Source organism: Crinia signifera, chromosome 5 (assembly GCF_055691185.1).
Source record: "Crinia signifera chromosome 5, ASM5569118v1, whole genome shotgun sequence".
Lineage (NCBI taxonomy): Eukaryota > Metazoa > Chordata > Amphibia > Anura > Myobatrachidae > Crinia > Crinia signifera.
The window spans coordinates 210,493,366-210,520,838 of NC_139221.1; the positions used below are offsets into that span (position 1 = coordinate 210,493,366).

General features: G+C 42.4%; 1 protein-coding gene across 6 annotated transcripts in view; it reads right to left on the minus strand.

The window, feature by feature from the left end:
* The window catches only part of SEPTIN7 (septin 7), a 358,518-nt gene that overhangs the window by 44,648 nt on the left and 286,397 nt on the right, over positions 1 to 27,473 (minus strand). For 5 of the 6 annotated variants that reach the window (XM_083188501.1, XM_083188502.1, XM_083188498.1 and 2 more), the window contains one exon: positions 12,941 to 13,047. In XM_083188501.1, the coding sequence (XP_083044627.1) occupies positions 12,941 to 13,047 (107 nt within the window). Of the gene's footprint in view, positions 1 to 12,940; positions 13,048 to 21,845; positions 21,978 to 27,473 lie in introns of those variants that run through there. The other variant, XM_083188499.1, reaches the window with a different exon arrangement.

Consider the following 27,473-nt stretch of genomic DNA (forward strand, 5'->3'; position numbering starts at 1 on the left):
GCTTAATACATCTGCCCCAATGTCTCATGCTGATCCATGAACAGTTATTGATAGATGGAAAACTGCAACTGGAAGAGGTTCAGAAAACTACCTTTTACAGCAGTCCGCTGATGGCTGTGGACCACTCCCATGACACTTCATTCTCTGTACATGCTAAGTACGCTCAAAATATCCTCATAAAATATAGAACAGATTTAACAAAATCTTAAGCTATGCCTATTCCATGACCATTACCCTTCCCTCTTAACCCCTTCCTGACACAGCCAGTTTTTGCCTTCCTGACAGAGCCCTTTTTTTCAAATCTGACATGTATCACTTAAGTGGGGATAACTTTTTTTTGCTTTTACTTATCCCAGTGATTTTGAGATTGTTTTCTCGTGACACATTGTACTTCAAATTAGTGGTAAATTTGGGTCGATACAGTCTGTGTTTTTTTGTGAAAAATACCAAAATGTCGTAAAAAAATGAAAAATTTAGCAATTTGCAAAATGTTAAATTTTCTGCTTGTGAGACAAATAATCATACCACTCAAAATAGTTAATAACTAACATAGACCATATGTCTACTTTATGTTTCCATCTTTATTTCAACTTCCTTTTATTTTTTTTGGACACTAGGAGGCTTACAATATGAATAGCAAATTCTCAAATTTTCAAGAAAATTTCAAACACTGATTTTTTTAGGGACCAGTTCAGTTCTGATGTGACTTTAAGGGACTTGTATGTGAGACACCCCCATAAATGATGCCATTTCAAAAACTGCACCCCTCACAGTATTCAAAACCGCATTTTGGAAGTTTGTTAACCCTTTAGGTGTTTCACAGGAATTAAAACAAAGTGTAGGTGAAATTTCAAAATTTCATTTTTTTGCAGATTTGCAATTTTAATAAATTTTTCTAAGGAACACAGTAGATTTTACTAGAGAAATGTGACTAAAAATTGATTCCCCCAATTCTTTTGTTTTCATAAATATCCTATATGTGGCCCTAGTGTGCACGTTGACCAAACCACAGGCTTCATAATAGAAGGAGCACCTACTTGATTTTGGAGCCTCCTTTTTATGAGATTATTTTTTAGGCACCATGTAAGGTTTCTAGGCACCATAAGATGCTAAAAGTTAGGAACCCCCCCACAAGTGACCCCATTTTGCAATCTACACCCCTCAGGGAATTCATCTAGGGGTATAGTGTACATTTCAAATCACCAATTGTGGTACAACTGGGCAGTGAAAATGAAAAATTAATTTTTTTACACAAAAATGCAGTTCTGGCTCAAAATTTTTCATTTTCACAAGGAATGAAGGAGACAAAGCACCCCAAAATCTGTGCCCTAATTTCTCCCGAGTATGGCAATGCCTCACATGTGACAAAAAAATACCATTTGGGTGCATGGCAGTACTCAGAAGGGAAGGAGTGATTTTTGGATTTTGCAGCTCAGATTCTGGTGGAATGTTGGTGGGTGCTATGTTGCATTAGCAAGACCCCCGAAGCACCAATACAGTGGAACCCCCCCACAATTGACCCCATTTTGCAAACTACACCCCTCAGGGAATTCATCTAGGGGTATAGTGTACATTTCAAACCCCCAGGGGTTTCACCAATTTTGATACAACTGGGCTGTGCAAATGAAAAATTACATGTTTTACACAAAAATGCAGTTCTGGCTCAAAATTTTTCATTTTCACAAGGAATGAAGGAGACAAAGCACCCCAAAATCTGTGCCCCAATTTCTCCCGAGTACGGCAATGCTTCATGTGTGACCAAAAAATGGCAGGACTCAGAAGGGAAGGAGTGATATTTGGATTTTGCAGCACAGATTCTGTTGGAATGTTGGTGGGTGCTATGTCGCATTAGCAAGACCCCCCAAAGCACCAATACAGTGGAACCCCCCCACAAGTGACCCCATTTTGCAAACTACACCCCTCAGGGAATTCATCTAGGGGTATAGTGTACATTTCAAACCCCCAGGGGTTTCACCAATTTTGATACAACTGGGCAGTGAAAATGAAAAATTAAATTTTTTTACACAAAAATGCAGTTCTGGCTCAAAATTTTTCATTTTCAGAAGGTATGAAGGAGAAAAAGCACCCCAAAATCTGCGCCCCAATTTCTCCCGAGTACGGCAATGCCTCACATGTGACCAAAAAATACCAGTTGGGTGCATGGCAGGACTCAGAAGGGAAGGAGTGATTTTTGGATTTTGCGGCTCAGATTCTGGTGGAATGAATGGTGGGTGCTATGTGGCATTAGCAAGACCCCCGAAGCACGGTGAAATTATGAACCTAATAATCCATAGATGTGTGGTATATTTTAAAACACTCCTTTATACATAGGCCGGGTTTGTCGGGGCAAGTGTCACACTGGAAAATAGTTTGCTTTCTTATTCCCTTTTTATAGCAAACTTTGCACCTTTTTTGTGTCCTGCCCTTTTTTCCAGTGGAGGGGATTTCATCAGGAAAATGCTGCCCTGGTACAATACGGGGGCCAGTACTAGAAGTACTGGGGCCCTCTGCCTGCTGGTTCCCAAATATTAGGCCCTTTATGACTTCCTCTTGAAAGTGCATAAATGTCCCCCTCTGGCTGGTAGAACGGAATAGCACGTAAGCGTTATACAGTGCCATCTGGATGATATACACGGCCAGCTTCTTGTACCAGATTTTTGTTTTCCGCAGGGCACTGTACGGCTTCAGTACCTGATCTGAAAGATCCACTCCGCCCATGTACCTATTGTAATCCAGGATACAATTAGGTTTTGAGGTGTGGGTACTGGTACCTCGTACAGGGACGGAGGTGGTACTGTCTCCGTGAATTGTTGTCAGTATAAGGACATCCCTCTTGTCCTTATATTTGACCAACAACATATTTTCGGTGCATATTCCCCTGCTTTCACCCCTTCTCATTACTTGGGCAATGTGCGTTTTTGGGAGGCCTCTTTGGTTCTTGCGCACAGTACCGCAAGCTGCTGTACCTCTTGAACCAAGGGCCTTAAACAGGGGGATGCTAGTGTAAAAGTTATCCACATAGAGGTGATAACCTTTATCCAGGAAGGGGTGCACTAAATCCCAGACAATTTTTCCACTAACACCTACGAGGGAGGGGGGGCATTCTGGCGGTTCAATTCTTGAATCCTTCCCTTTATACCCTAAACCTGTGGGTGTACCCTGAGGTGCTTTCACACAGCTTATACATTTTTATGCCATACCTTGCCCTCTTACTGGGAAGGTACTGGCGGAATTAAACCCTTCCTTTAAAATGTATAAGGGACTCGTCTATGCAAATGAATTTATCTGGGATGTACATCTCTTCAAATTTGGCACTGAAGTGATCAATGACCGGCCTGACTTTGAATAGCCGGTCAAAGGTGGGATCATCTCTGGGTGGGCACTGTGCATTATCGTTGTAATGCAAAAATTTAAGGATTAACTCAAAACGAGTCCGGGTCATGGCCATACGGTAAAGTGGGGTGCTGTACAGAACATCTGTACTCCAATATTGCCTAATTTCTGGCTTTTTTACTATGCCCATATGAAACACCAGACCCCAAAACGTCATCATCTCTACTGCATCTACAGGGGTCCACCTAGCAAATGATGACGTGGGGTTTTGAGCAATAAACTGCTGGGCATATAAATTAGTTTGGTCCACCATTAAATTTATAAAATCATCAGAGAAAAATAATTTGAAAAAGTCAATTTCTCTGAGACCTGTGGAATCAAATTGGATTCCTGGGATGGCCAAAAACTCAGGAACCTGGGGCTCAAAATTGTCTGGTGGTGGGGTCCATACGAGATCAATTATTGGGGGGGGGGGGGGGGGGTCTCAGCTGCTCTACGGGGGCGTCTTTGAGGGGGTCCCTCATCACTAGAGGAGGAAGAGGAGCTTAAGATGAATCCTTCAAATTCCCCGCTTGCCTCACTGGCTGTGTCAGAGTCAGAGGCAAGCATGGCATATGCCTCCTCCGCTGAATACATTCTTCTGGATGACTGGGATGACATTTGGGATGACATTTGGGATGACATTTGGGATGACATTTGGGATGACATTTTTATTTTTGTGTTTCTGGTAGTGAAATGTTTCAACACGTGTATAGTGTAGGGGGGGTACAAACTTTATTTCAATGTAGTATGTAGTGTGTATGTAGTGCAGAAAAAAAAAAAAAAAAGGTCCTGCGCCAAAAATTGAGCACAGATGTTGGTCAGTAACGTCCGTCACTGAACAGCGCTCAAAGGCAACAGGAATTTGATCAAAAAAATTTGATCAAAAAAAATAAAAAAAAGACCCCACAGCACCCTCAAAAAAAAAAAAGGTGATCAGTGATGCGACACTGATTACCAGTGAGGGGCAGCAGGTGCACAACCTTTGGTGCAACTGACAGTGCAACTGGCAGGTATATATAAAAAAAAAAAACTCTGCACCCCCAAAAAGTTGCTGATCACCTCAGATATAGTGATCAGCACAAAAGGGGGGGGCAGCAGACACAAAATATAGCACTCTCTATCACTCTCTGTCACTATCTCTCTCTATCTATCACTCTATGACACTGCAGCAGCAGCACTGACAGTTATATATATAAAAAATAACCCCTGCACCCCCAAAAAGTTGCTGGGGGTGCACAAAAGGGGGGGAACAGACACAAAATATAGCACTTTCTATCACTATCTCTCTCTATCTCTCTATCTCTCACTATCTATCACTCTATGACACTGCAGCAGCAGCACTGACAGGTATATATATAAAAAAAAACCCTGCGCCCCCAAAAAGTTGCTGATCAGTTAATTTATACTGATCAGCACAAAAGGGGGGGGGGGGCAGCAGTCAGTTGCACACGCAGTACAGCTGTATATATATAAAAAATATATAGCACAATCTGTCACTATCTCTCTATATCTCTCTCTATCTATAACTCGAACACACTGCAGCAGCACAAAATATAGCACTCTCTGTCACTAGCCCTCTCTATCTCTCTCTCTCTCTCTCTATAACTCGAACACACTGCAGCAGCACAACACAGCACAGCACAACACAGGAAGTCACAAGATCCAGGAACGCTACAAGCAGTGATCAGGTAAGTGTTTGCAAGGATCAGGTCAGTATATCGCGGCAGATAGGCACGGTGACCGCACTGCACGCAATTCCAGACCGGAATGGCGTCTGCAGTGCAGTCACCGTTAGTTTAAATCACCCTCCATGGCTGTGATTGGTTCGTCGGTCCGACGAACCAATCACGGCCTTTGGGGGCGGGTTGGGTGAGGTGGGGTGACACCAGTGTCACCCTTACACCCCGTGGTGATTGGTGCTGTACTTTACAGCACCAATCACCACCGATCCCTGTGTCACCGGCGAACGTTATTCGCCGGTGACACAGAAAACGCTGTAATTGGCTGTTCACACTGAACAGCCAATCACAGCGATCGCCGACGGGGGAGCGGCATCGCAGCCCCCCCTGGGCATGCAGGGACATGTCTGCTGTCAGGGACAGCAGACATGTTTAAACTGTCACCGCGTCTATAGACGCGGTGACAGTTTAAAGCCATGACGTACATTTACGCCATGTGTCGGGAAGTACATCCCGGCCATGACGTAAATGTACGTCAAATGTCGGGAAGGGGTTAAGGTGCCTATACAAAAAGGTGATTCTCCTGCGATTTTACATCATATACAACACATAAGGAGTACTATTGCACAAACATATAGGTTTGAAAAAAATGGGATTGGCTTTGCGATGATTTAATACAATATCCCATTTAAAAACATAAAATACATGCAATTGCATAATAAAATCATAAAAAACCCAACTGAATGATGCCTCAGACTGTGGTGTAGTGCTACTGGTACGACGGATTAATGTCCAGTTCACCAGTAGAGTGTCTGTGTTCTGGCAGGGTCTTTCCTCAGTTCATAGGCGATATGGGTACGTGCAGTGTGTAGAAGCCTCCAAATACCAAATATCTGGTGTTGGATAGTAAATCAAAGGCTGGTTCAGACATAGGAACCAAGATGTGGAAGTGATGGGGGTAAAACTGAAGTGTCAGTGATGTGTTTTAGCTGCATCCATCAGCATAATCAAAGTTTTTACCTTTGATAATGCTGCTGGATGGGGGTCCTGGGTTCGCATACGATGCATCATATGCAAATAGAAGGCATACAATGTATCGTGTCCAGTCCTGTCAAGGGGGATCACAGGTGACTTCTCACTTTGAAGAAAAAATCCTAGTGTATGGAGACCTCTACTGTGACAGTCTACTCAAAAAAATTTCCCTAATTATGCTACCATATAGACTATGCACATAAAAAGAGGACTAAAAATGTTGCTTAATATTATAGGTCATTTGCTGCTTTTGGAAAGGAAAGAGGTTTTAAGTGACTTATTCCTGTACACAACTTCCGCCTGCATACTGGAGGCAAGACACCAATACGGCCACACTCACATTTCTAATGTTTGTAAAAATGATGCTTCGTTATCTATTTAAAAGTATGTTAGCTCATATCTCTACAAAGCTAAATGTACGCAGCTTAACAGACACATTGCAAATAGTCTATAGGTTAGGACTATCCCCAGCACGTTTTAAAGGATTTATTTTATCATTGATCTCTATAAAATGCTATGAATTGATTTACCAGCTACAAATGTGTCTACGTACATCTAGCATCCTTTCGCATTATGCAGCCCTTGTCGCGCGAAGCCATGTAGCACTGGATGTCTATTTTGATACTTTTTCCATTCAAATTATTCTCATTGTGTTTTCCATGAAAAAAGTAGCATTACAGTACATTGCTTATGCAGATACAGCCCCAGTCACACACTGAATATAGGCATGCTGTATATGTATCCTATTTTGCAAATTAAACATAGAAAATTGGAGCTTAAACATTACTTATAATGTGACTTATAATGCATGGAGGATAGATATATGCGGACACATCTGTATGCTATTCTTATTACAGTTACAAGACGGCTCTTAGAATAAAGACTGTAAAGTTTGCATTCATTTTACACCTTCCACTATAAGCTAGGAACTCAGCAAATGACAGATCCAAAATACTAGTTTGTGTATGAAGTTTAAAGGACTCAGCTGACCCATATAGGAACATCCATGAAAGCCAGGTGGCTACACATGACTATTATCATCCATATGATGTTACTCAGGCATTTAAGAGGATGGGCAACAGCAACAAAACAAAAGCAAGAGGGTTCTTAGAATAAGGACTGATAAGTTTGCATTCATTTTATAACTGGGAGTTGTCAAGGTACTGTTTTTTCAATATAATTTTTCATGCATTTTTAAGCAAGCTGTTCTACTTCGTGAAAAACGTGAGCAGTTATCCTGCCAATGATCGAGATGCTGACGTTCAAAATACCAGCACCAGAGTCCCATCATCGCTGGAGATGTGGGTGCTGGAATCCCAATAGCAGGCATATCGATCATAAGCGTGCCGGGGCAGGTTAGGCCGCAGGATTATGTTTAGGCACTGTGGAAGCATTAAGAGGGGAATTCAATTGTTTTAGCTGGTGGCTGTCCGAGTCGAGCGCGCAACACAGAAATTACATTTTTGCCTCATTTGGGCCCAAACAACTGCCATACAGGCATTTCTGCTTACAGGAAAGCACAAATGCAGCACTTTTTGCATCATACCCAGCTCTCTGGTTACCATTTCATGCAGTTCCCGACACTGCAGGTTGGAATCCACACAACAAAAAGGAAGGGCAACAGCGATATAACAATGCAAGAAGTGGGTCAAAATCAATTGTTTAACATGTTTTACAGACTTTAAAACATTTCAGTTGTTGAAGAACCCCCCCCCCCTTTACATTTCTAGTAAGAAAACAGCAGTAGTTATGAGCTGTATGTTGAAGCCACCCCTATTACACATGAAAGCTAATCTACGGAAAATTACAATGTTTCTTGGAAACATCAGAAAACATTCTGAATCAAAAAAACTTTAAATTTACTCTTCTGTTCAGTCTTTTTGGTGGACATTACATCAAGGAAGAAGCATTGGTATCCATTACTGTATACTAAGCTAGAGACACATGTAAACCATCAGGCTAACTTACAGAATGTGGAGGGTAGAAGGAGAATAAGGGAGGGCTTTCACAAGCTCTATCAAAATCTATTTGACTATTGTGGCCTATAGCATTTTGTGTCCATACATGGTCAAATGCATGCAGTAAAAACATCTGGAAATAATCCAAGAAAACATAACTGTAAAACAGGGTCATTCATGGTTAAACATTCAACTGTATCCCATCATCTGCTTTAGCCTGAATTCCCAAGAGGCTCATGGAAAACAAATTAGCTTGAGTCCTGGAATTTCAAACTTTTCTCAGCAGATCCACTCCAAATGGCTGCTTTCCCATGCACTTCTAAAGCAGGTCACTTCCATCCATTTCACAGATCTATTTGCGGCCACTAGCAAACCCCATTTGAAAGGTCTTAAGGATGGAGAATGTAAGTAGTTACAGCACATGTATGTTTTATACAGTATGGGACAATGAATGAGTACTAAGTGCCTAAACCAAACAGCAGAGGGTGGGGTCAAACCAAACTTCCTGGGTATGCTTGTGAAAAAAAAAACACAACCATTCTATTGCAAATACAACCATCTCATTGCTGCCCCTTAGGGACTACAGACAAAAATACTATTTTCCTTGTACAATTCAAAATAAAGCATGGACGGTGTAATGGTAGTATTACTGCCTCACAGGGTCTAGGTCATGGGTTCAATCCCCACCATGACCCAAACTGTGCGGAGTTTGTATATTCTCCCTGTGCTTTTGTGGGTTTACTCCGGGCACTCCGGTTTCCTCCCACAATAAAAAAATATACTAGTAGGTTAATTGGCTTCCAACAAAATTAACCCTAGAATGTCTGTGCATGCGTGTACATGGGGTAGGGAATATAGAATGTAAGCTCCACTGGGGCAGAGACTGATGTGAATGTTCAAATACTCTGTAAAGCGCTGCGGAATATGTGTGCGCTATATAAGAAACTGCTAAGAATAAACAAAATTATTTTAATGTATTTTTTTTCTTACAATGTAATTAGATGAGCTTTTTACAATTAATTGCAGATCCTCAGAAGCTGGACAGTAATAATGAATTGAGCTCTTATTAGGCAACCTCATTAACAAGTTGATCAGACTCAAGTTCAGGTTTCCATAACTTAATAAAAAATAGAATTACTCTTAGCAAACTTGTTCGCAATTGAACAGTGTCTGGTTGTGCACCACCAACTAAAATCACTTGATCAATATTGTTAAAGGAAAATGTAGGTCTAACTACCCTTTTTATGATGACAATATATTAGGAGTAAAATTATATAAATATTTTATAAAAATTTGCAGAAAAATACTAGGCGGACTGCAAGTTTAGATGTGGTGTGAGGAGTCTTAACGAAACAGTTATCTGTTTAGTTTAAGCTCTTCTAATTGTATTTGAGATCTTGTTTTGTGCTTTATAACTACAGTTAGGGATACTCATTATTGTAAGTGTTCCCCATTACACGCATCCTGCTGCTTTATCCTTTGTGACCCTTATGCTGGGTACACACCAAAACGATTTTGGCACAATCCCATCAATCTGGATCCAATTCAGACTGATTGGATGCAGATTGGATGCAGATTTGGTCAAAATCGTTTGGTTGGATCTGAATTGGATCTGAATCCGATCCTACCTGCTGCAGGTAGCATCTGTAAAAGATCCATTCATCTGAATACAGAGGGGATCGGATTGTATGCAAATCGTATGTAAATCATATGCAAATTTTATGCAAATCGTACAATCCGATTTACATACGATTTGCATCCAATCCAAATCGTTTTGGTGTGTACCCAGCATTACAGTTAGAACTGGCTTTTTGCATTGATGTCTTGTTACATAGATGTGCAGTGTTACTATGCTGGTTGTATACACTTGATCGTGGAATGACATCATCATTAGGTGCCTTCAGGCAGATGTGCAGATCCAGTACGGGGAGAGCCAGCATGCATGGTGTAATGTAAAAAGGTATTTTCATTTCTGTTGTATCTTTTAACCTAAAGTGTACAAGTTAAGTGGCAGACACCACAGGTATCTGTCACTTTAAGAAGCGCGGTCCTGCTCAGTAATCAAATGTCCATACGTTTGTAATGAAAAATATAAATCATTTTATTAAAACAATATATAATAATATTTTCCCCCAATAACAATTCATGGATTGCAATCACAAAAAACAGACGGAAAGAAAAAACATACAACACACAACATATAATATAAAAGCTAGATATTAGCTAGGATTGGCCGATTGGTTCAGTCACTAGATGAATGAGGCTTTGTGCAGAATGTATCTAGAGGCAAAATTAGAACTTGGGTATAGTTACCAGTCCTGTACATTTGGTTCCAAGGCAATGCGCTGATAATAGTGGTAATTAACCCTCAGGTCAGTCACTCCATATTTTTACCAGAGATGTAATCCGGAACTTGCTGCAATGGGGACCTTTCCTGCTGGACCAGCCAGCTGGGTGGTTAAAGATTTTTGTAATCCACGTGTACTTGCGCTGAACAGGAACACTGCACAATAAGACCAGCGGTGGGTATGGGCTCAAAAACGCGTTTCTCCGCCTGTCACTGGGGTCGGCGGCTTCCTCAGTCTGGCAATATGTACTGAAATGTTGCTAAAGCTATCCAGCTGCTGTGTTTTTTTCAATAAGCTAGAGTGCCGCATAATTGGTTTCTTGTATATATTACAGTGAGGGCCCCTGACTTTGTTATTGGGTGTGCCGGACCCAAGGGAGCTATACATACACACAAACATATAAATACTTAGGATCTTCTAAACCTGTGGTTCTAAAACTGTGGGTACTGACCCCAAAGTGGGTCCCAACCACATTAGCATGGGGTCACGACTATGTTGCTGACCATCAGGCAAATGTGTCTGTGGACAGGGTATAACTCATTAAGTACACACCCACTGCTTCCCTCTTCCATCCCCCTGTCACCCTTTTCCATCCCCCCCCCCATTACCCACTTCCTCCCTGTCACAATAGCAGTCACTTCACTGACCACACCTGTGGCGGCCATTCAGTGGTAACTTGCTGGGGTCCTGTAATATTTTTTATTGTCTGACGGGGTCCCAGAGCAAAATAGTTTGAGCACCCCTGTTCTAAACAATACATAACCTGTGGTATTTAGATATGGTTTCAGTAGACTATGGGGCTTATATATCAAGCAGTGAAGACCTAGACCAGTGGAGAAGTTGCCCATAGCCGCCTATCAGCATCATTTTTAGACATTATTAAATTAACTTGATTTATGTTACCTAAAAGCTGATTGGTTGAGATGGGAAGCTTCTCCACTTCACCGTTTTCACTGCTTGATACATCACCCCCTGTGTTCTATTCTCAGCATGTAGTCAGTGGTCTCAGAATACAAAGTTAGAGACGATATACAGGACTGCTGACAACGCAATGAATACCTGCACTTACCTGAAATAGCCATGTTTTAACATCTGAAACCAATATTTGCAAACATATTACAAGCAACTGTTATTTTTAATTTGCTAGGAATACTAAGCATGGGTGCTCACTTAAACACTTTTAGAATGAGAGGAGTATCTGCCACTGACGAAAACCTGAGGAACAGTCCCAAAACTTCAGAAAAAAAATGGTGGATCATGTAAACCAGTGGTTCTCAACCTCGGTCCTCAGGGACCCCCAACAGTGCATGTTTTCCAGGTCTCCACACAGAATCACATACTCAAAAACACAAAAACCCTCACAAAAATGTTTGCGAGGGTTTACTCCGGGTCCTCCCACAGTCCAAAAATATACTGGTAGGTCAACTTTCTAACAGAAATTAAGGTACTTGTTTCCTAGCACGGCCACAAATCTTGGCCATCGGGGGTAATTTGAGTGGCCTGCGACGCGACCGACGCGATGCCCCCGATTTTTCCATTGAAATGCATTGAAAAATCGGGTCGGTCGCGTCGTGTGCGCTTAAAAATGCTTAAATGGTCCACCCGCGATGGCCGCGATTTCCCCATAGGGAACAATGTTAAATGCCTCAATTTACCCGCGATGACCCCGATTTCCCATAGGAAACAATGTTAAATGGGTCAATTTACCCAAATCATCATAGGGAACAATGGTAAATGGGCCAGAAAGCCCAAAAAACCCCCCTGACCAGTGAAATGTCCCCCCAAAAGTAGTTCACGCCACCCCGCGATGAACGTGAACCCAAAGCGTGGCGAGCGCAGCGAGTCCGCGAGGGGCGGCGGTACGCGTCCTCCGACCTTTTCATACCCCCACTATCCACTAGGGCGTGGAGTGAGAATAGAATAGTGTGGCGAGCGCAGTGGGGGTATGAAAAGGTCGGAGGACGCGTACCGCCGCCGCTCGCCACGCTTCGGGTTAACGTTGATCACGTGGTGGCGTAAAATACTTTTGGGGGGACATTTCAATGTTCCGAGGTGTTTTTGGCCCATTTACCATTGTTCCTATGACAATTGGGTAAATTGAGCCATTTAACATTGTTTCCTATGGGAAATCGTGGTCATCGCGGGTAAATTGAGGCATTTAACATTGTTCTCTATGGGGAAATCGCGGGCATCGCGTCTGGCCCATCGCACCCGATTTTTTTTGCGCATGCGATGCCCGCGATGGCCCCGATTTTACCCCCGATGACCGCGATTATGATCGTTGTGGCCGTGCTAGGAAACAAGTACCGAAATTAAACCTAGAATGTGTGTGTGTACACACATGTGGTAGGGAATATAGAACTGGGGCAGGGACTGAAGTGAATGTTTAAATATACTCTGTAAAGCGCTGCGGAATATGTATGTGCTATATAACAAACTGTTAAATAAAATAAAAATTGCCAATGGAAATGGGAAGAAAAGATACATTCATACACTGGTCTTCAAACATTGGAATGTAGTTTATTTTCTTCTACTTTTACTAACATACCTGAACAGTTTTCTTAATTCTGTGAGATGGACCAGGGTAATCTGGGGCATATAAATCCGTTAAGAAGAGTGAGTTGATGAGTGTTGACTTTCCAAGGCCAGATTCACCTATTAAAATATAAGACACATTTTTATTAATACAGTAATACAAGTTTTTTGTGGATGTATTCAAGTTCTTCATATGTATCAGTCTCTCAGACCTTTGCATGGGTGGGGTTTTAAAAAAATGTAACCGCACACAACGAAGCAGAGTTATAGTTACCAAAGTCAAATGTCAAAGTACGTCACGTATAATATCACAGTTAGCAATAACGTCTAACCTACCATTCTTTTTTCTTTTATTGAATGAAACTACATTACATTAAATTAAATCATTGTTGAAGTATTTCTCTTTAGCTGCATGCGGCTAGAGTTATGTAGACATCATCCTATCTGCTTCTTAAAAGCCATAAGCATCTACTTTAGCCAGGGGTGTGAAGTCTTTTACAAATATGACACTAATGACTAAAGCTGAGTAAACATATATACAATTGTCGGGCCGTTCTTTCGTTCAGGGTCGGACAGCCGTTCAATTGTATATGTGTGTACGCTGTCCCGTACGAGCGATAAACGGCAAAAAACTGTCCCATACTCGGTCGGTCGACGGTTCTTTGCTGTTTAATTTTCATCCGACAGGACGGCCTCATATTGGTACAAAAGTGCAGTGTGTACGCACGTTCGACTGATATGCTGCCGTCCTTGCGACTATACTGCCAAAGCTGAAACGCCCATGTGGGCGTTCCATAGCTGCAGCATCTCCGGCAGGGTGACTAAAAAAAAATAAAAAAAACGGCGTGGGGTCCCCCCCACAGCCGTAACCAGCACCAGGCTGAAAGAGCCGGGGCTGGTATTAAAAAATCAGGAAACCCGACAAAGAGGGCTTCGCTGATTTTTTAAAACCAGCCCCAGGCTCCAGGTCCGGGGCTGGTTCCCAAACGGGGGACAAAATGATCAGCCCGGTGGCCACCGGGGACAGCACCAGGCTTCAGCCTGGTCAGGTAAGTCCTGGAGGGGGGGGACCCCTTTATTGGGGGGGGGGGGGTCCCCCACTCCCCCAGGACCCCTGGCCAGGCTGACCGGTCAGAGGGCTGAATCCTTTGGCCGTGGGACCTTATATAGTAAGTGTCCCCTGGCTGTGGCATTACCCTGCTGGCTGGTTTGGCCTGGGGCTGGTTCTTAAAATACGGGGGACCCCTAGTCATTTTGTCCCCCGTATTTTGGGAACCAGCCCCGAACCTGGAGCCTGGGGCTGGTTTAAAAAAAATCAGCCCTATCTGGTTGGTTTCCTGATTTTTTAATACCAGCCCCGGCTCTTTCAGCCTGGTGCTGGTTACGGCTGTGGGGGGGACCCCACATGCCGATTTTTTTTTTTTTATTATGCCCTAACCCAGCCCATTATGATAATTTTGGTCACATGTGACGTGTCAATAGCCCAAATCGAGACAGTGTGTACGGTGGTACAATCTTTTTCTTGCGACTGTTTGGACGGGAGTACATCAGACGTCAAGTAAAATTGTACAGGTGTGTACGCGCGTGTCGGTTGTTTGTGGACGGTCCGACGGGAGTACGGTCGGCCGACCGGTTGCCAGAAATAGGGATCGTATAGATGTGTACCCAGCTTAACACATGGCGACCCTATACAAGCAACTATTTGTGAGGGTAGTTTGGCATCTACCTGAAATGTCTTCTAAAGCTGCAGCAACAACATGACAAATCCCTGCAAAATCATCAATGCTTGAAACAAGCAGCTCTGAAATATTAGCGGTGCTTTGCATGTAGCATCAATGTTACTACAACCAATGAAAATATAGAATATAAAATATATTTGGTACTTGTGTACTTTCACGGCTCCCACGATGTGCATCGTACAGGGAAAAATCGCATCGCATGCGATCTGATGTGATGCGATGTCATTTTTCACAGAAATTATGGACAATCATGTAAAATGCACCCCAAATGTCATTTTTCACACTGTACCACCCCCACTATCAACGCCAACCCAAAGCGTGGCGAGCGCAGCGAGCCCGCGAGGGGCGATGGTACGCGTCCTACGACCTTTTCATACCCCCACTATCCACGTCGGTGTGGAGTCGAGAATAGAAAGTGTGGCGAGCGCAGCGAGCCACCGAGCCCGAAGCGTGGCGAGCGCAGCGAGGGGACACTGATACCTGTGAAGCCCGCAAGGGGACACGGATACCTGTGAAGGTATCCGCGTCCCCTCGCGGGGCTCGCCCCACTTTGGGCTCGGTGGCTCGCTGCGCTCGCCACACTTTCTATTCTTAACTCCACGCCGACGTGGATAGTGGGGATATGAAAAGGTCGTAGGACGCGTACCGCCGCCGGCCACGCTTTGGGTTGGCGTTGATAGTGGGGGTGGTACAGTGTGAAAAATTACATTTGGGGTGCATTTTACATGATGTCAACTCATGTCCATTATTTCTGTGAAAAATGACATCGCATCGCATCAGATCGCATGCGATTTTATAAAAAATGCACAAAAACACGGGAAAATCGCATCCCATCGCATGCCACTACATATGGCATGCGATGGGAGCCGTGAAAGTACACAAGTACCATATCTTTTTTTTTTTTTTTTGCTTACAATGAACAGTATTCAATCTTTTTCCAGCTGTTGGAACATTTCTGACAGCCGGAAATATCAACCAAAGTCATTGTCATTCAGTTGGAAAAAATGTGCATTAAAAAAAAAAAAAAAAAAAACCTCATAGCCCACATGTATTTTTTTTTTTTTTTTAAATGGCCGCAGATTTGACAATTTAGTGTTAATTTTCGACAATGCAGATTCGACTTTCAAAAACTCAGATCTGAACAGGGAAGAAGTTTGAGATTTGACCCCTTCCCGACATATGACGTACATGTACGTCATATGTCGGTTGCGGGGGAATCAAGCCAGCTCACGGAGTGAGCTGGCTTGAAAGAGAGCAGGTAATGGCTGTATATTACAGCCAGGTACCTGCTCTCACGGCCACGAGCGGCGAGTTCGCCGATCGTGGCCGTTTAACCCTTTAAGCACCGCGGGCAATGCGCCCGCAGTGCTTAAATAGCTGATCGGAGGGGGGGCGCCCCCCTCCGGCGCCGATCGGGGCCCCCCGCGGCGAGATCGGAGGGTGCCAATCGGTTGCCATGGCAGCCAGGGGTCTAATGTAGACCCCTGTGCTGGCCATGTCAGCATTCCTATTACATCCTGCCTGAGGCAGGATGTAATAGGAAGTGCTGAAAATCACTATGTTCAGCCATAGAGCTCTATGGCTGAACCTAGTACAGGCGATCGCGCCCCCTAGTGGTCAAGTACACTAGGGGGCCTTGTAGTAAAAGTAAAAAAAAAAAAAAAAGTTCAAATCACCCCCCTTTCCCCATTTCACAAATAAAAATAAAAAAAATAAACATATTTGGTATCGCCGCGTTCCTAAAAGTCCGATCTATTAAAATATAACATTAGTTGTCCCGCATGGTTAAAGGCTTAAACGGAAAAAAAATTCCCAACGCCAAAACTACGTTTTTTGGTCGCATCGCCTACCCAAAAAAATGTAACTAAAAGAGATCAGAAAGTCGCACATATCCCATAATGGTATTAATTAAAAAGTACACTTCAGCCCGCAAAAAATGAGCCCTCACCCAGGTCCGTAGGTGGAAAAATAAAAAAGTTATAAGCCGCAGAACATGGCGACGCGACGCAAATTAGAAAAAACGTAAAATTTTCTATTTTTTTTTTTTTGGTAAAACGTAACGAAAACTATATAAGTTTGGTATCACCGGAATCGTAACGACCCATAGAATAAAGATAACCCATCATTTTAAACGAACTATGAACTCCAAAAAAACTGTAACCAGCGCAAAATTGTGGAATTGCGTTTTTTTTCCTTTTTACCCCACATTGAATCATTTCCTGATTCCCCAGAATATTATACGGTATAGTAAATGGTACCATTAAAAAGTACAACTTGTCCCGCAAAAAAAAGCCCTCATGTGTCTATATAGCCGGAAAATTGAAAAAAAGTTACGCTTATTTGAACGCGAAAAAAAAAAAAAAAAAAGTTAACAAAAAACGCCCCGTCGGGAAAGGGTTAAAAGATGTGTGCCAATGTTTCTGACCCTCGGAAATATTGGTACATATTGAACACCCCCGAATATTTGGTAGAACAGAAGATGTCCCATTACTTTCAATATTGTCTTTGGGGAAGCAAACATTTAGTGGTTATCCAATTACCGCTGATAAACCATTGGTTATGTTTTTTAGATCATCCGGTAAGAGACATCTTTCCACAAAAATACACAGGTTAAGTTAAACCAGTTGGTTTTCGACTGCTTACAGGTGTTATTTGCTTAAAACTGGACTGCTTTCTGAGAATTTGCTGAGGCGCTGGCCTAACTGGGCTAATAGAATAGCTCAGGGGGTCAATTACCCACAATGTCTCCAATATACCGACATCTGAATAGAATGTAGCCATACAAAATACTAATAGTCCAGCAACTTTTATATTAAAAAAAGTTCTCAACATAGTGTAAGCCAGGGGTTCCCAATCTTTTTTGAATCACGGCACCCTAGAGTATCAGAATTTTTTCACGGCACCCCTAAGCCAAAAATAAAATAATTAGACTGGGTTTATATGTGATTATTAAGGTCAGTTATGTGGTAAAGGACAGGATTTGCTTCTGTTTGTACACATTTTATGATTGGCAGTCACTAGCACTGGTTTTGCTCATAAATAATGAACCATTAATAATTTGAGTTGGTCCTGGACCACCAACCCATGGCACCCCTGCATGTGTCCCGGGGCACCCCAGGGAGCCACGGCACACAGTTTGGGAACCACTGGTGTAAGCATCAAAAGCAACAGCCTTCATGATATAATCATGCTTAATGCATAACTCATGACCACTGCGTCTGGATAACTTAACATTGTTTTCTCTCATTACTAAGCTAAGTATTATTCAATTCCAAATCCAGTAAAATGTAGTTGGAATAGTGATGGCAATTACAGCACAACTGTGCTTACTGAATAGCCAAAAAACAGGGGAAATTAGACTCCGTGGAACACTCATAGTCTGTGCCAAACAAGCTCTCCTTAAGAAATAAAAAAAACTTTAAAAAACATTTTATTCGGAAGTCAAAAGCTCACTTTTATTAAATGGTTGCATGACAGGTCATTGGCAAGAAGCTTAGAAAATGCATCCTTAAAATATTTGTCTCCATAAGAACTATTCAGCCACATCCGCTAAGGACAAAGCTGAATAACGCATTTTTGAAGCCAATGTTGAGGACTGCTTGTGCTTGGTTGCTAAGGTGGGGACAAAGACGGAATGCCAAGCATAAGGAAATGTGCCTAGCAGCCAAGACACATCAAAAGGCTCCAAGAAGGGAAAGGATAGTGTCCAGCGAATGTGAAAGAGGACTGAAACCACATTGTATACTAACAGATTATTTCTCACATTACATGCACCCTGTAAGTTAGCAGAATTGAAAGTCTTAAGTTTACGTTATTCAAACCAATGTTTTATTTATACAAGGGAAATTATTAAATTCTGTAAACAATTGTTCAACTGGGAAAATTCTAAGAAAAAGTTAATTTGCCAATAGTCGTGAAAAGCAAATAAGGAAGATATTAGTTATGTAAATTCAAAACAAACTTGACGGTACCTACAAGGTAGCAATAAACTAGTCCATAATAAACATGGCCGTTAATATTTGCGATTTTACAATCTAGCTTACATTACTACCGCAACATATACTATACTGTACAAACACTACAGTGTGCTCTTCCTAGTGTAAATCAATTTCAATCACAGCACCAATTACTCAGCTCAAAAGGTTAGTGCATTCCCTGCCTCCCTCTCATTTGGTGATGGATTTGTCAACTAAACTTCTGATTACAGACAGCTACAAAGCAAATTCCCTGATAAGAACTGATATTTCAGGATAACACAGAGAAAAGCCTCTACTTACGGTTAAAGGTTATGTAAGCAAAGCTATCCCAGCAGACAGATGGTTTTTATTTTATTGCACATGAAAAGCAAATCAAGAATGTCCAAATGCAGAAAAAATGCTTCCTAAAAAGATAATGTATATACAGATTTATCACATGCTACCTGCTGTAAGTGTCAAAGGGCATAAATATATCATCCAAGCAGATAGAATATACAGTCATGTCCATAAATATGGGGATTCTCATACTTTGTACTACCACAAAGGCTTTGATATTAACCAAAGACGACGTGCTTTAACTACAGACTTCCGGCTTTAATTTGATGGTATTTACATCCTAATGAGATGAACAGTGTAAGAATTACAACAGTGTCTATATGTGCCTCCCACTGATGAGAAGAGAAGTTAAAAATAAAATCACAAATGATCTTCCATTACATCAGAGATTTGTAATAAAATGATAAACGCACAACTATTAGACAGCTTTAATCACTCAACCATAAATCTCAGGTTACGGCATTTCTTAATTTTTTGTACTTAAGCTCAAATTAGAGCCTAATGCTGTGTACACACGGTACAATCCAGCAAGAGATTTTGACTATATAGTCAAAATCGTATGCAGATCGCACAGGTTTTTTTACCTTGTGATCCCGATGCGCGCTTCTGTGACAGCACAAATCGAAACCCAGATAGACAGGGCAGTAATGACTATATAGTGCAGATTTTATGAATTGTATGTAAAAAGTACATAGAGTTAGCAAAGATTGTATAGCAATCGGTGTTGACCTTGACGACAAACATGTAAGCCATTCAGATACAAATAGAACTGTAAAAACTACGCTGACCTGAAAAAAGTGTTTGACGTGACAAAGCGCCGCAGGACTTAATTTTTCCTGCCTCCACTGCAATAAAGATTTAATTAATTACTACTGATGCGTGATCAAAGCAGGGAATCCCTGGGAATGTCCTTCCTGCCAGCCAAACACATTGCAGCTAGTTAGGGAGAACAATCTCTCTCATTCCTGTTTAGGATTACAATTCAAGACAACATTCAATGTTCTATAAAGTGACTTGAATTACAAGAGCTACATCATTTTAAAATGACAAAATATACACATTTCCAGCAAATCGTAAGATAATCCTCTTACATTTCAAGTATAGAAGATGCTCTTGGACAACTTATAAAGACTATTTTGTGTTACTAAATTGCTGAATGAATTTAATAACTAGCATTGGAAATTAAAAGTGGAAAAATCCAGTCACATGCCCAAATGAACAATCTTGTGACACTCATAAAAAAGTACAGTATGTGCAAAAGCCTTTACACACAACACTAGCAAGAGAACCACATCACTGAATTATAAAAATAAAACCAGTAAGCATGCGTGCGTGTATACATATACACATACATACATACACACACACACACACACACACACACACACACACACGATACAAAAGTTCACCCTTTTGTTTTAAAAACTGTGCAGGAAATGGGGAAACTGTAAGGTACAGTATGTTCCGTACATACCCTAAAACATCAACAACAAAAAAAGTCAGCCCACCTCACCCATACCTTACTGGTGTATTCAGTATTCCCATTTCCTCCAGTTTTTTTAATTAAAAAGGGAGTACTGCAACTTCTGAATCACCCGGTATAATGTACCAGAAACGGATGATGAATGGGCAAACATTTATTTTAAAGAAACGAAAAATAAAAATCCACACATACACAAGCTGTGACCACAAATAACAGCTTTGAATATCTGAAGATATGTATGATAAAACAGAACTGGATAGCAGAAGTGATGTTATGCTATAATTGGGGCAGTTTATTTTAGTTAAGAATTCCTGACTGGAGGTTTTTTTGGTCTATTTAAAGAAGAGAAAAAAACCTACAGTACGGATATGTGATCCGACTGTCTTTCATCATGGCAGAAAGACCCTTTCTTGCATGCCAGGTCGCCGCAGCAAAATTATTTCACTCAAAATGTGTATCTTATTCACATACAAAATTTGAAGCATCAAAACTTCATTGTGTGAATGAGTCTGAATATGTCTACAAAATGCCAAACAGTAGCCACTACCACCACTATCAATTTTGACTAGATCACAGGTTCTCAAACTCGGTCTTCAGGACCCCACACAGTGCATGTTTTGCAGGTCTCCTCACAGAATCACAAGTGAAGTAATTAGCTCCACCTGTGGATCTTTTAAACTGTGTCAATGAGTAATGAGTGCACCTGTGCACCTGCTGGGTGACCTGGAAAACATGAACTGTGTGGGGTCCTGAGGACGGACTATGAGAACCCCTGGACTAGATCATAGAGACTATCTTTAGTTAGATATAATCACATACTCAAAATCTCCAGCGCATCTAGTAATTTTTCTTTTAGCTTAGTAAAAATTTGGCATTAGCCAATATCTCACCATGTCTATGGGATTTTTGCGCTTAAGATGGAAAACAAGCCAGATTAGACCATAGTTTTTGTGTTTTCCCATAGCTCCCACTCTTTTTTTTAGAGGTTCCAGTATACTAACTTCAACGAACATGCGTGACTCAGACTACCAACAGTTAATAGGGAGATCAGTAGTGCTGTCAGTTGTGTAGGCATTCACATGTGACCCAGAATAGCTCATTTAAAATATAATGCACACTTGCCACAATTAAAGACATACATACAATACATGTTCCAGGCCAATAACCAATGTCATAAAAAAAAAAAAAAACAGCATTTAGCACAATCTGACAGTTTGCATCAGAGAGATCCGAAGCTCAAGTAAAAAAAAAAAAAGATATACAAAATACACAGTTCAGTCTATGTACTGCACAGCTGTAGGTGTGAATTGAACCAGTAAAGAGAAGCTGTACATTCTCAACAGAACTCAGCCGAGTGCAACCTTAATGTGCCCATATACTTACGCAATTCGGGCGATTTTGCCCATTTCCGGCAGATTGGGCCGAGAGATTGCCCCAAATCGGATGAGTTTAACATCCCCTCCGATTCGTGCGTGGTCCCGTGCACATCGGATTGGAGTGGGAAGGGCAGACAGGCTGTACATTAAATTTATCGGATCAGACCCATCAGTGGCACATCACAGGTGCTTTTTAGCACCCATGATGTGTTGGGTTCGATCCTAGGTGTGGCCAGTGGTTAAGCACCACAGGCACACCCCTATGTGCAGCGACAGGGTCTGTGCTGTGTGGGACTGGCAGCGGTGTCCGTGCGGCGGCAAGGAGCTAGCAGCAGCAGTTGCCGGGCAGTGGCTGGTGAATTTGAAAAAGATTTTGAAAAGACTGGCCGGATGCCAATTGGCTGAGAGAATTCTCAGTCAATAACCGGCCAGCCAGACTTTTCAAAATGTATTTTCAAATTCACCTCCTGCTTCCAGCCATGCCTCCTGGCAAATGCGCTACTAGCTCTCAGCCGCCACTCCGACCCCTGCCAGGTTCCCGGGATTTTTTTGGTGTTTTTTTTTTTTTTTACATGCAATAAATCGCATGTAAAAACAGCACATCAAGTGCAAAATCATTAGTGAGCCCTGCTGTGGAGCTCAGGGGACAAACTGGTCACTAATGACTCATGCAGGCAATTACCCATCAGCCAACCAATTTATAAATATAAAAACCTGCTCCATGCACTTCTACATTGCCTGAGTATTGATTGTGTCTGCATAGATGCTCCTGCTTAACCCCTTCCCGACATTTGACGTACATTTACGTCATGGTCGGGAAGCACTTCCCGACACATGGCGTAAATGTACGTCATGGATTTAAACTGTCACCGCGTCTATAGACGCGGTGACAGTTTCAACATGTCTGCTGTCCCTGACAGCAGACATGTCCGTGCATGCCCCGGGGGGGCTGCGATGCCGCCCCCCCGTCGGCGATCGCTGTGATTGGCTGTTCAGTGTGAACAGCCATTCACAGCGTTTTCCTGTGTCACCGGCGAATAACGTTCGCCGGTGACACGGGATCAGAGGTGATTGGTGCTGTAAAGTACAGCACCAATCACCGCGGGGTGTAAGGGTGACACTGGTGTCACCCCACCTCACCCCGCCCGCCCCCAAAGGCCGTGATTGGTCCGTCGGTCCGACGGACCAATCACAGCCAAGGAGGGGGATTTAAACTAACGGTGACTGCACTGCAGACGCCATTCCGGTCTGGAAAGCGTGCAGTGCGGTCACCGTACCCCCCTGCCGCCATACTGACCAGAATACTTGCTGCAATACTTACCTGATCGCTGCTGATTGCTTCCTGGATCCTGTTCAATAATTGTGCCTTCCTGTGAAATTGTGCTGCTGCAGTGTACTAGCTAGATAGATAGAGAGATAGAGAGATAGATAGAGAGAGATAGAGAGAGATAGAGAGAGAGAGATAGAGAGAGATAGAGAGAGAGATAGTGTCAGAGAGTGCTATATTTTGTGCTGCTGCAGTGTGATATAGTTATAGATAGAGAGAGAGAGAGAGAGATAGAGAGAGAGGCCTACTGACAGAGTGCTATATTTTGTGCTGCTGCAGTGTGATAGTTATAGAGAGATAGAGAGAGATAGAGAGAGAGAGATAGAGAGAGATAGAGAGAGAGAGATAGAGAGAGATAGAGAGAGATAGTGACAGATTGTGCTATATATTTTTTATATAACTGACTGCTGCCCCCTCCTTTTGTGCTGATCAGTATAAATTAACTGATCAGCAACTTTTTGGGGGCGCAGGTTTTTTTTTAATATATAGATATACCTGTCAGTGCTGCTGCTGCAGTGTCATAGAGTGATAGATAGTGAGAGATAGAGAGATAGAGAGAGATAGTGATAGAGAGTGCTAAATTTTGTGTCTGCTGTCCCCGCCTTTTGTGCTGATCACTATATCTGAGGTGATCAGCAACTTTTTTGGGGGTACAGAGGTTTTTTTTTTTTTTATATATACCTGTCAGTTGCACCAAAGGTTGTGCACCTGCTGCACCTCACTGGTAATCAGTGTCGCATCACTGATCACCTTTTTTTTTTGTGTGTGTGCTGTGGGGTATTTTTTTAATTTTTTTTTTTACACACACTGTGATTTTGTGGGTGTCCTGTGGCCGCTGTGCGCTGATCAGTGACGTACATCACTGATCATCTCTTTCGGCACAGGGTTGATCTATTTTTTTTTTTTTTTTGATCAAATTCCTGTTGCCTTTGAGCGCTGTTCAGTGACAGACGTTACTGACCAACATCTGTGCTCAATTTTTGGCGCAGGACCTTTTTTTTTTTAACCCCTTCCTTTTTTTTTTTTTTAACCCCTTCATTTTTTTTTTTTTTAACACCTTCATTTTTTTTTTTTTTTATTGGTATAAAGTATTTTTTTTTTTTTCTGCACTACATACACACTACACACTACATACCCCCCGGATTGAAATAAAGTTTGTGCCCCCCCCTACACTATACACGTGTTGAAACATTTCACTACCGGTAACACAAAAATAAAAATGGCATCCCAAATGTCCTCCCAAATGTCCTCCCAAATGTCCTCCCAATCATCCAGGAGAATGTATTCAGTGGAGGAGGCATATGCCATGCTTGCTTCTGACTCTGACACAGCCAGTGATGCAAGCGGGGAATTTGAAGGATTTGCCTTAAGCTCCTCTTCCTCCTCTGCTGATGAGGGACCCCCTCAAAGACGCCCCCGTAGATCAGCTGAGATTCCCCCCCCAATAATTGATCTAGTATGGACCCCACCACCAGACAATTTTGAGCCCCAGGTTCCTGAGTTTTTGGCCATGCCAGGAATCCAATTTGATTCCACAGGTCTCAGAGAAATTGACTTTTTCAAATTATTTTTCTCTGATGATTTTATAAATTTAATGGTGGACCAAACTAATTTATATGCCCAGCAGTTTATTGCTCAAAACCCCACGTCATCATTTGCTAGGTGGACCCCTGTAGATGCAGTAGAGATGATGACGTTTTGGGGTCTGGTGTTTCATATGGGCATAGTAAAAAAGCCAGAAATTAGGCAATATTGGAGTACAGATGTTCTGTACAGTACTCCATTTTACCGTATGGCCATGCCCCGGACTCGATTTGAGACAATTCTTAAATTCATACATTACACCGATAATGCACAGTGCCCACCCAGAGATGATCCCACCTTTGACCGGCTATTCAAAGTCAGGCCGGTCATTGATCATTTCAGTGCCAAATTTGAAGAGGTGTACATCCCTGAAAAATTTATTTGTATCGACGAGTCCCTTATACATTTTAAAGGAAGGGTTAAATTCCGCCAGTACCTTCCCAGTAAGAGGGCAAGGTATGGCATAAAAATGTATAAACTGTGTGAAAGCACCTCAGGGTACACCCACAGGTTTAGGGTTTATGAAGGGAAGGATTCAAGAATTCAACCGCCAGAATGCCCCCCCTCCCTCGTAGGTGTTAGTGGGAAAATTGTCTGGGATTTAGTGCACCCCTTCCTGGATAAAGGTTATCACCTCTATGTGGATAACTTTTACACTAGCATCCCCCTGTTTAAGGCCCTTGGTTCAAGAGGTACAGCAGCTTGCGGTACTGTGCGCAAGAACCAAAGAGGCCTCCCAAAAACGCACATTGCCCAAGTAATGAGAAGGGGTGAAAGCAGGGGAATATGCACCGAAAATATGTTGTTGGTCAAATATAAGGACAAGAGGGATGTCCTTATACTGACAACAATTCACGGAGACAGTACCACCTCCGTCCCTGTACGAGGTACCAGTACCCACACCTCAAAACCTAATTGTATCCTGGATTACAATAGGTACATGGGCGGAGTGGATCTTTCAGATCAGGTACTGAAGCCGTACAGTGCCCTGCGGAAAACAAAAATCTGGTACAAGAAGGTGGCCGTGTATATCATCCAGATGGCACTGTATAACGCTTACGTGCTATTCCGTTCTACCGGCCAGAGGGGGACATTTATGCACTTTCAAGAGGAAGTCATAAAGGGCCTAATATTTGGGAACCAGCAGGCAGAGGGCCCCAGTACTTCTAGTACTGGCCCCCGTATTGTACCAGGGCAGCATTTTCCTGATGAAATCCCCTCCACTGGAAAAAAGGGCAGGACACAAAAAAGGTGCAAAGTTTGCTATAAAAAGGGAATAAGAAAGCAAACTATTTTCCAGTGTGACACTTGCCCCGACAAACCCGGCCTATGTATAAAGGAGTGTTTTAAATTATACCACACATCTATGGAATATTAGGTTCATAATTTCACCGTGCTTCGGGGGTCTTGCTAATGCCACATAGCACCCACCATTCATTCCACCAGAATCTGAGCCGCAAAATCCAAAAATCACTCCTTCCCTTCTGAGTCCTGCCATGCACCCAACTGGTATTTTTTGGTCACATGTGAGGCATTGCCGTACTCGGGAGATATTGGGGCACAGATTTTGGGGTGCTTTTTCTCCTTCATACCTTCTGAAAATGAAAAATTTTGAGCCAGAACTGCATTTTTGTGTAAAAAATGTAATTTTTCTTTTTCACTGCCCACTTGTATCAAAATTGGTGAAACCCCTGGGGGTTTTAAATGTACACTATACCCCTAGATGAATTCCCTGAGGGGTGTAGTTTTCAAAATGGGGTGACTTGTGGGGGGGTTCCACTGTATTGGTGCTTGGGGGGTCTTGCTAATGCGACATAGCACCCACCAAAATTCCACCAGAATTTGTGCTGCAAACTCCAAATATCACTCCTTCCCTTCTGAGTCCTGCCACTTTTTGGTCACACATGAGGCATTGCCGTACTCGGGAGAAATTGGGGCACAGATTTTGGGGTGCTTTGTCTCCTTCATTCCTTGTGAAAATGAAATATTTTGAGCCAGAACTGCATTTTTGTGTAAAAAAATGTAATTTTTCATTTTCACTGCCCACTTGTATCAAAATTGGTGAAACCCCTGGGGGTTTGAAATGTACACTATACCCCTAGATGAATTCCCTGAGGGGTGTAGTTTGCAAAATGGGGTGACTTGTGGGGGGGTTCCACTGTATTGGTGCAACATAGCACCCACCATTCATTCCACCAGAATCTGTGCTGCAAAATCCAAAAATCACTCCTTCCCTTCTGAGTCCTGCCATGCACCCAACTGGTATTTTTTGGTCACATGTGAGGCATTGCCGTACTCGGGAGAAATTGGGGCACAGATTTTGGGGTGCTTTTTCTCCTTCATACCTTCTGAAAATGAAAAATTTTGAGCCAGAACTGCATTTTTGTGTAAAAAATGTAATTTTTCTTTTTCACTGCCCACTTGTATCAAAATTGGTGAAACCCCTGGGGGTTTTAAATGTACACTATACCCCTAGATGAATTCCCTGAGGGGTGTAGTTTGCAAAATGGGGTCACTTGTGGGGGGGTTCTACTGTATTGGTGCTTGGGGGGTCTTGCTAATGCGACATAGCACCCACCAAAATTCCACCAGAATCTGAGCTGCAAAATCCAAAAATCACTCCTTCCCTTTTGAGTCCTGCCATGCACCCAACTGGTATTTTTTGGTCACATGTGAGGCATTGCCGTACTCGGGAGAAATTGGGGCACAGATTTTGGGGTGCTT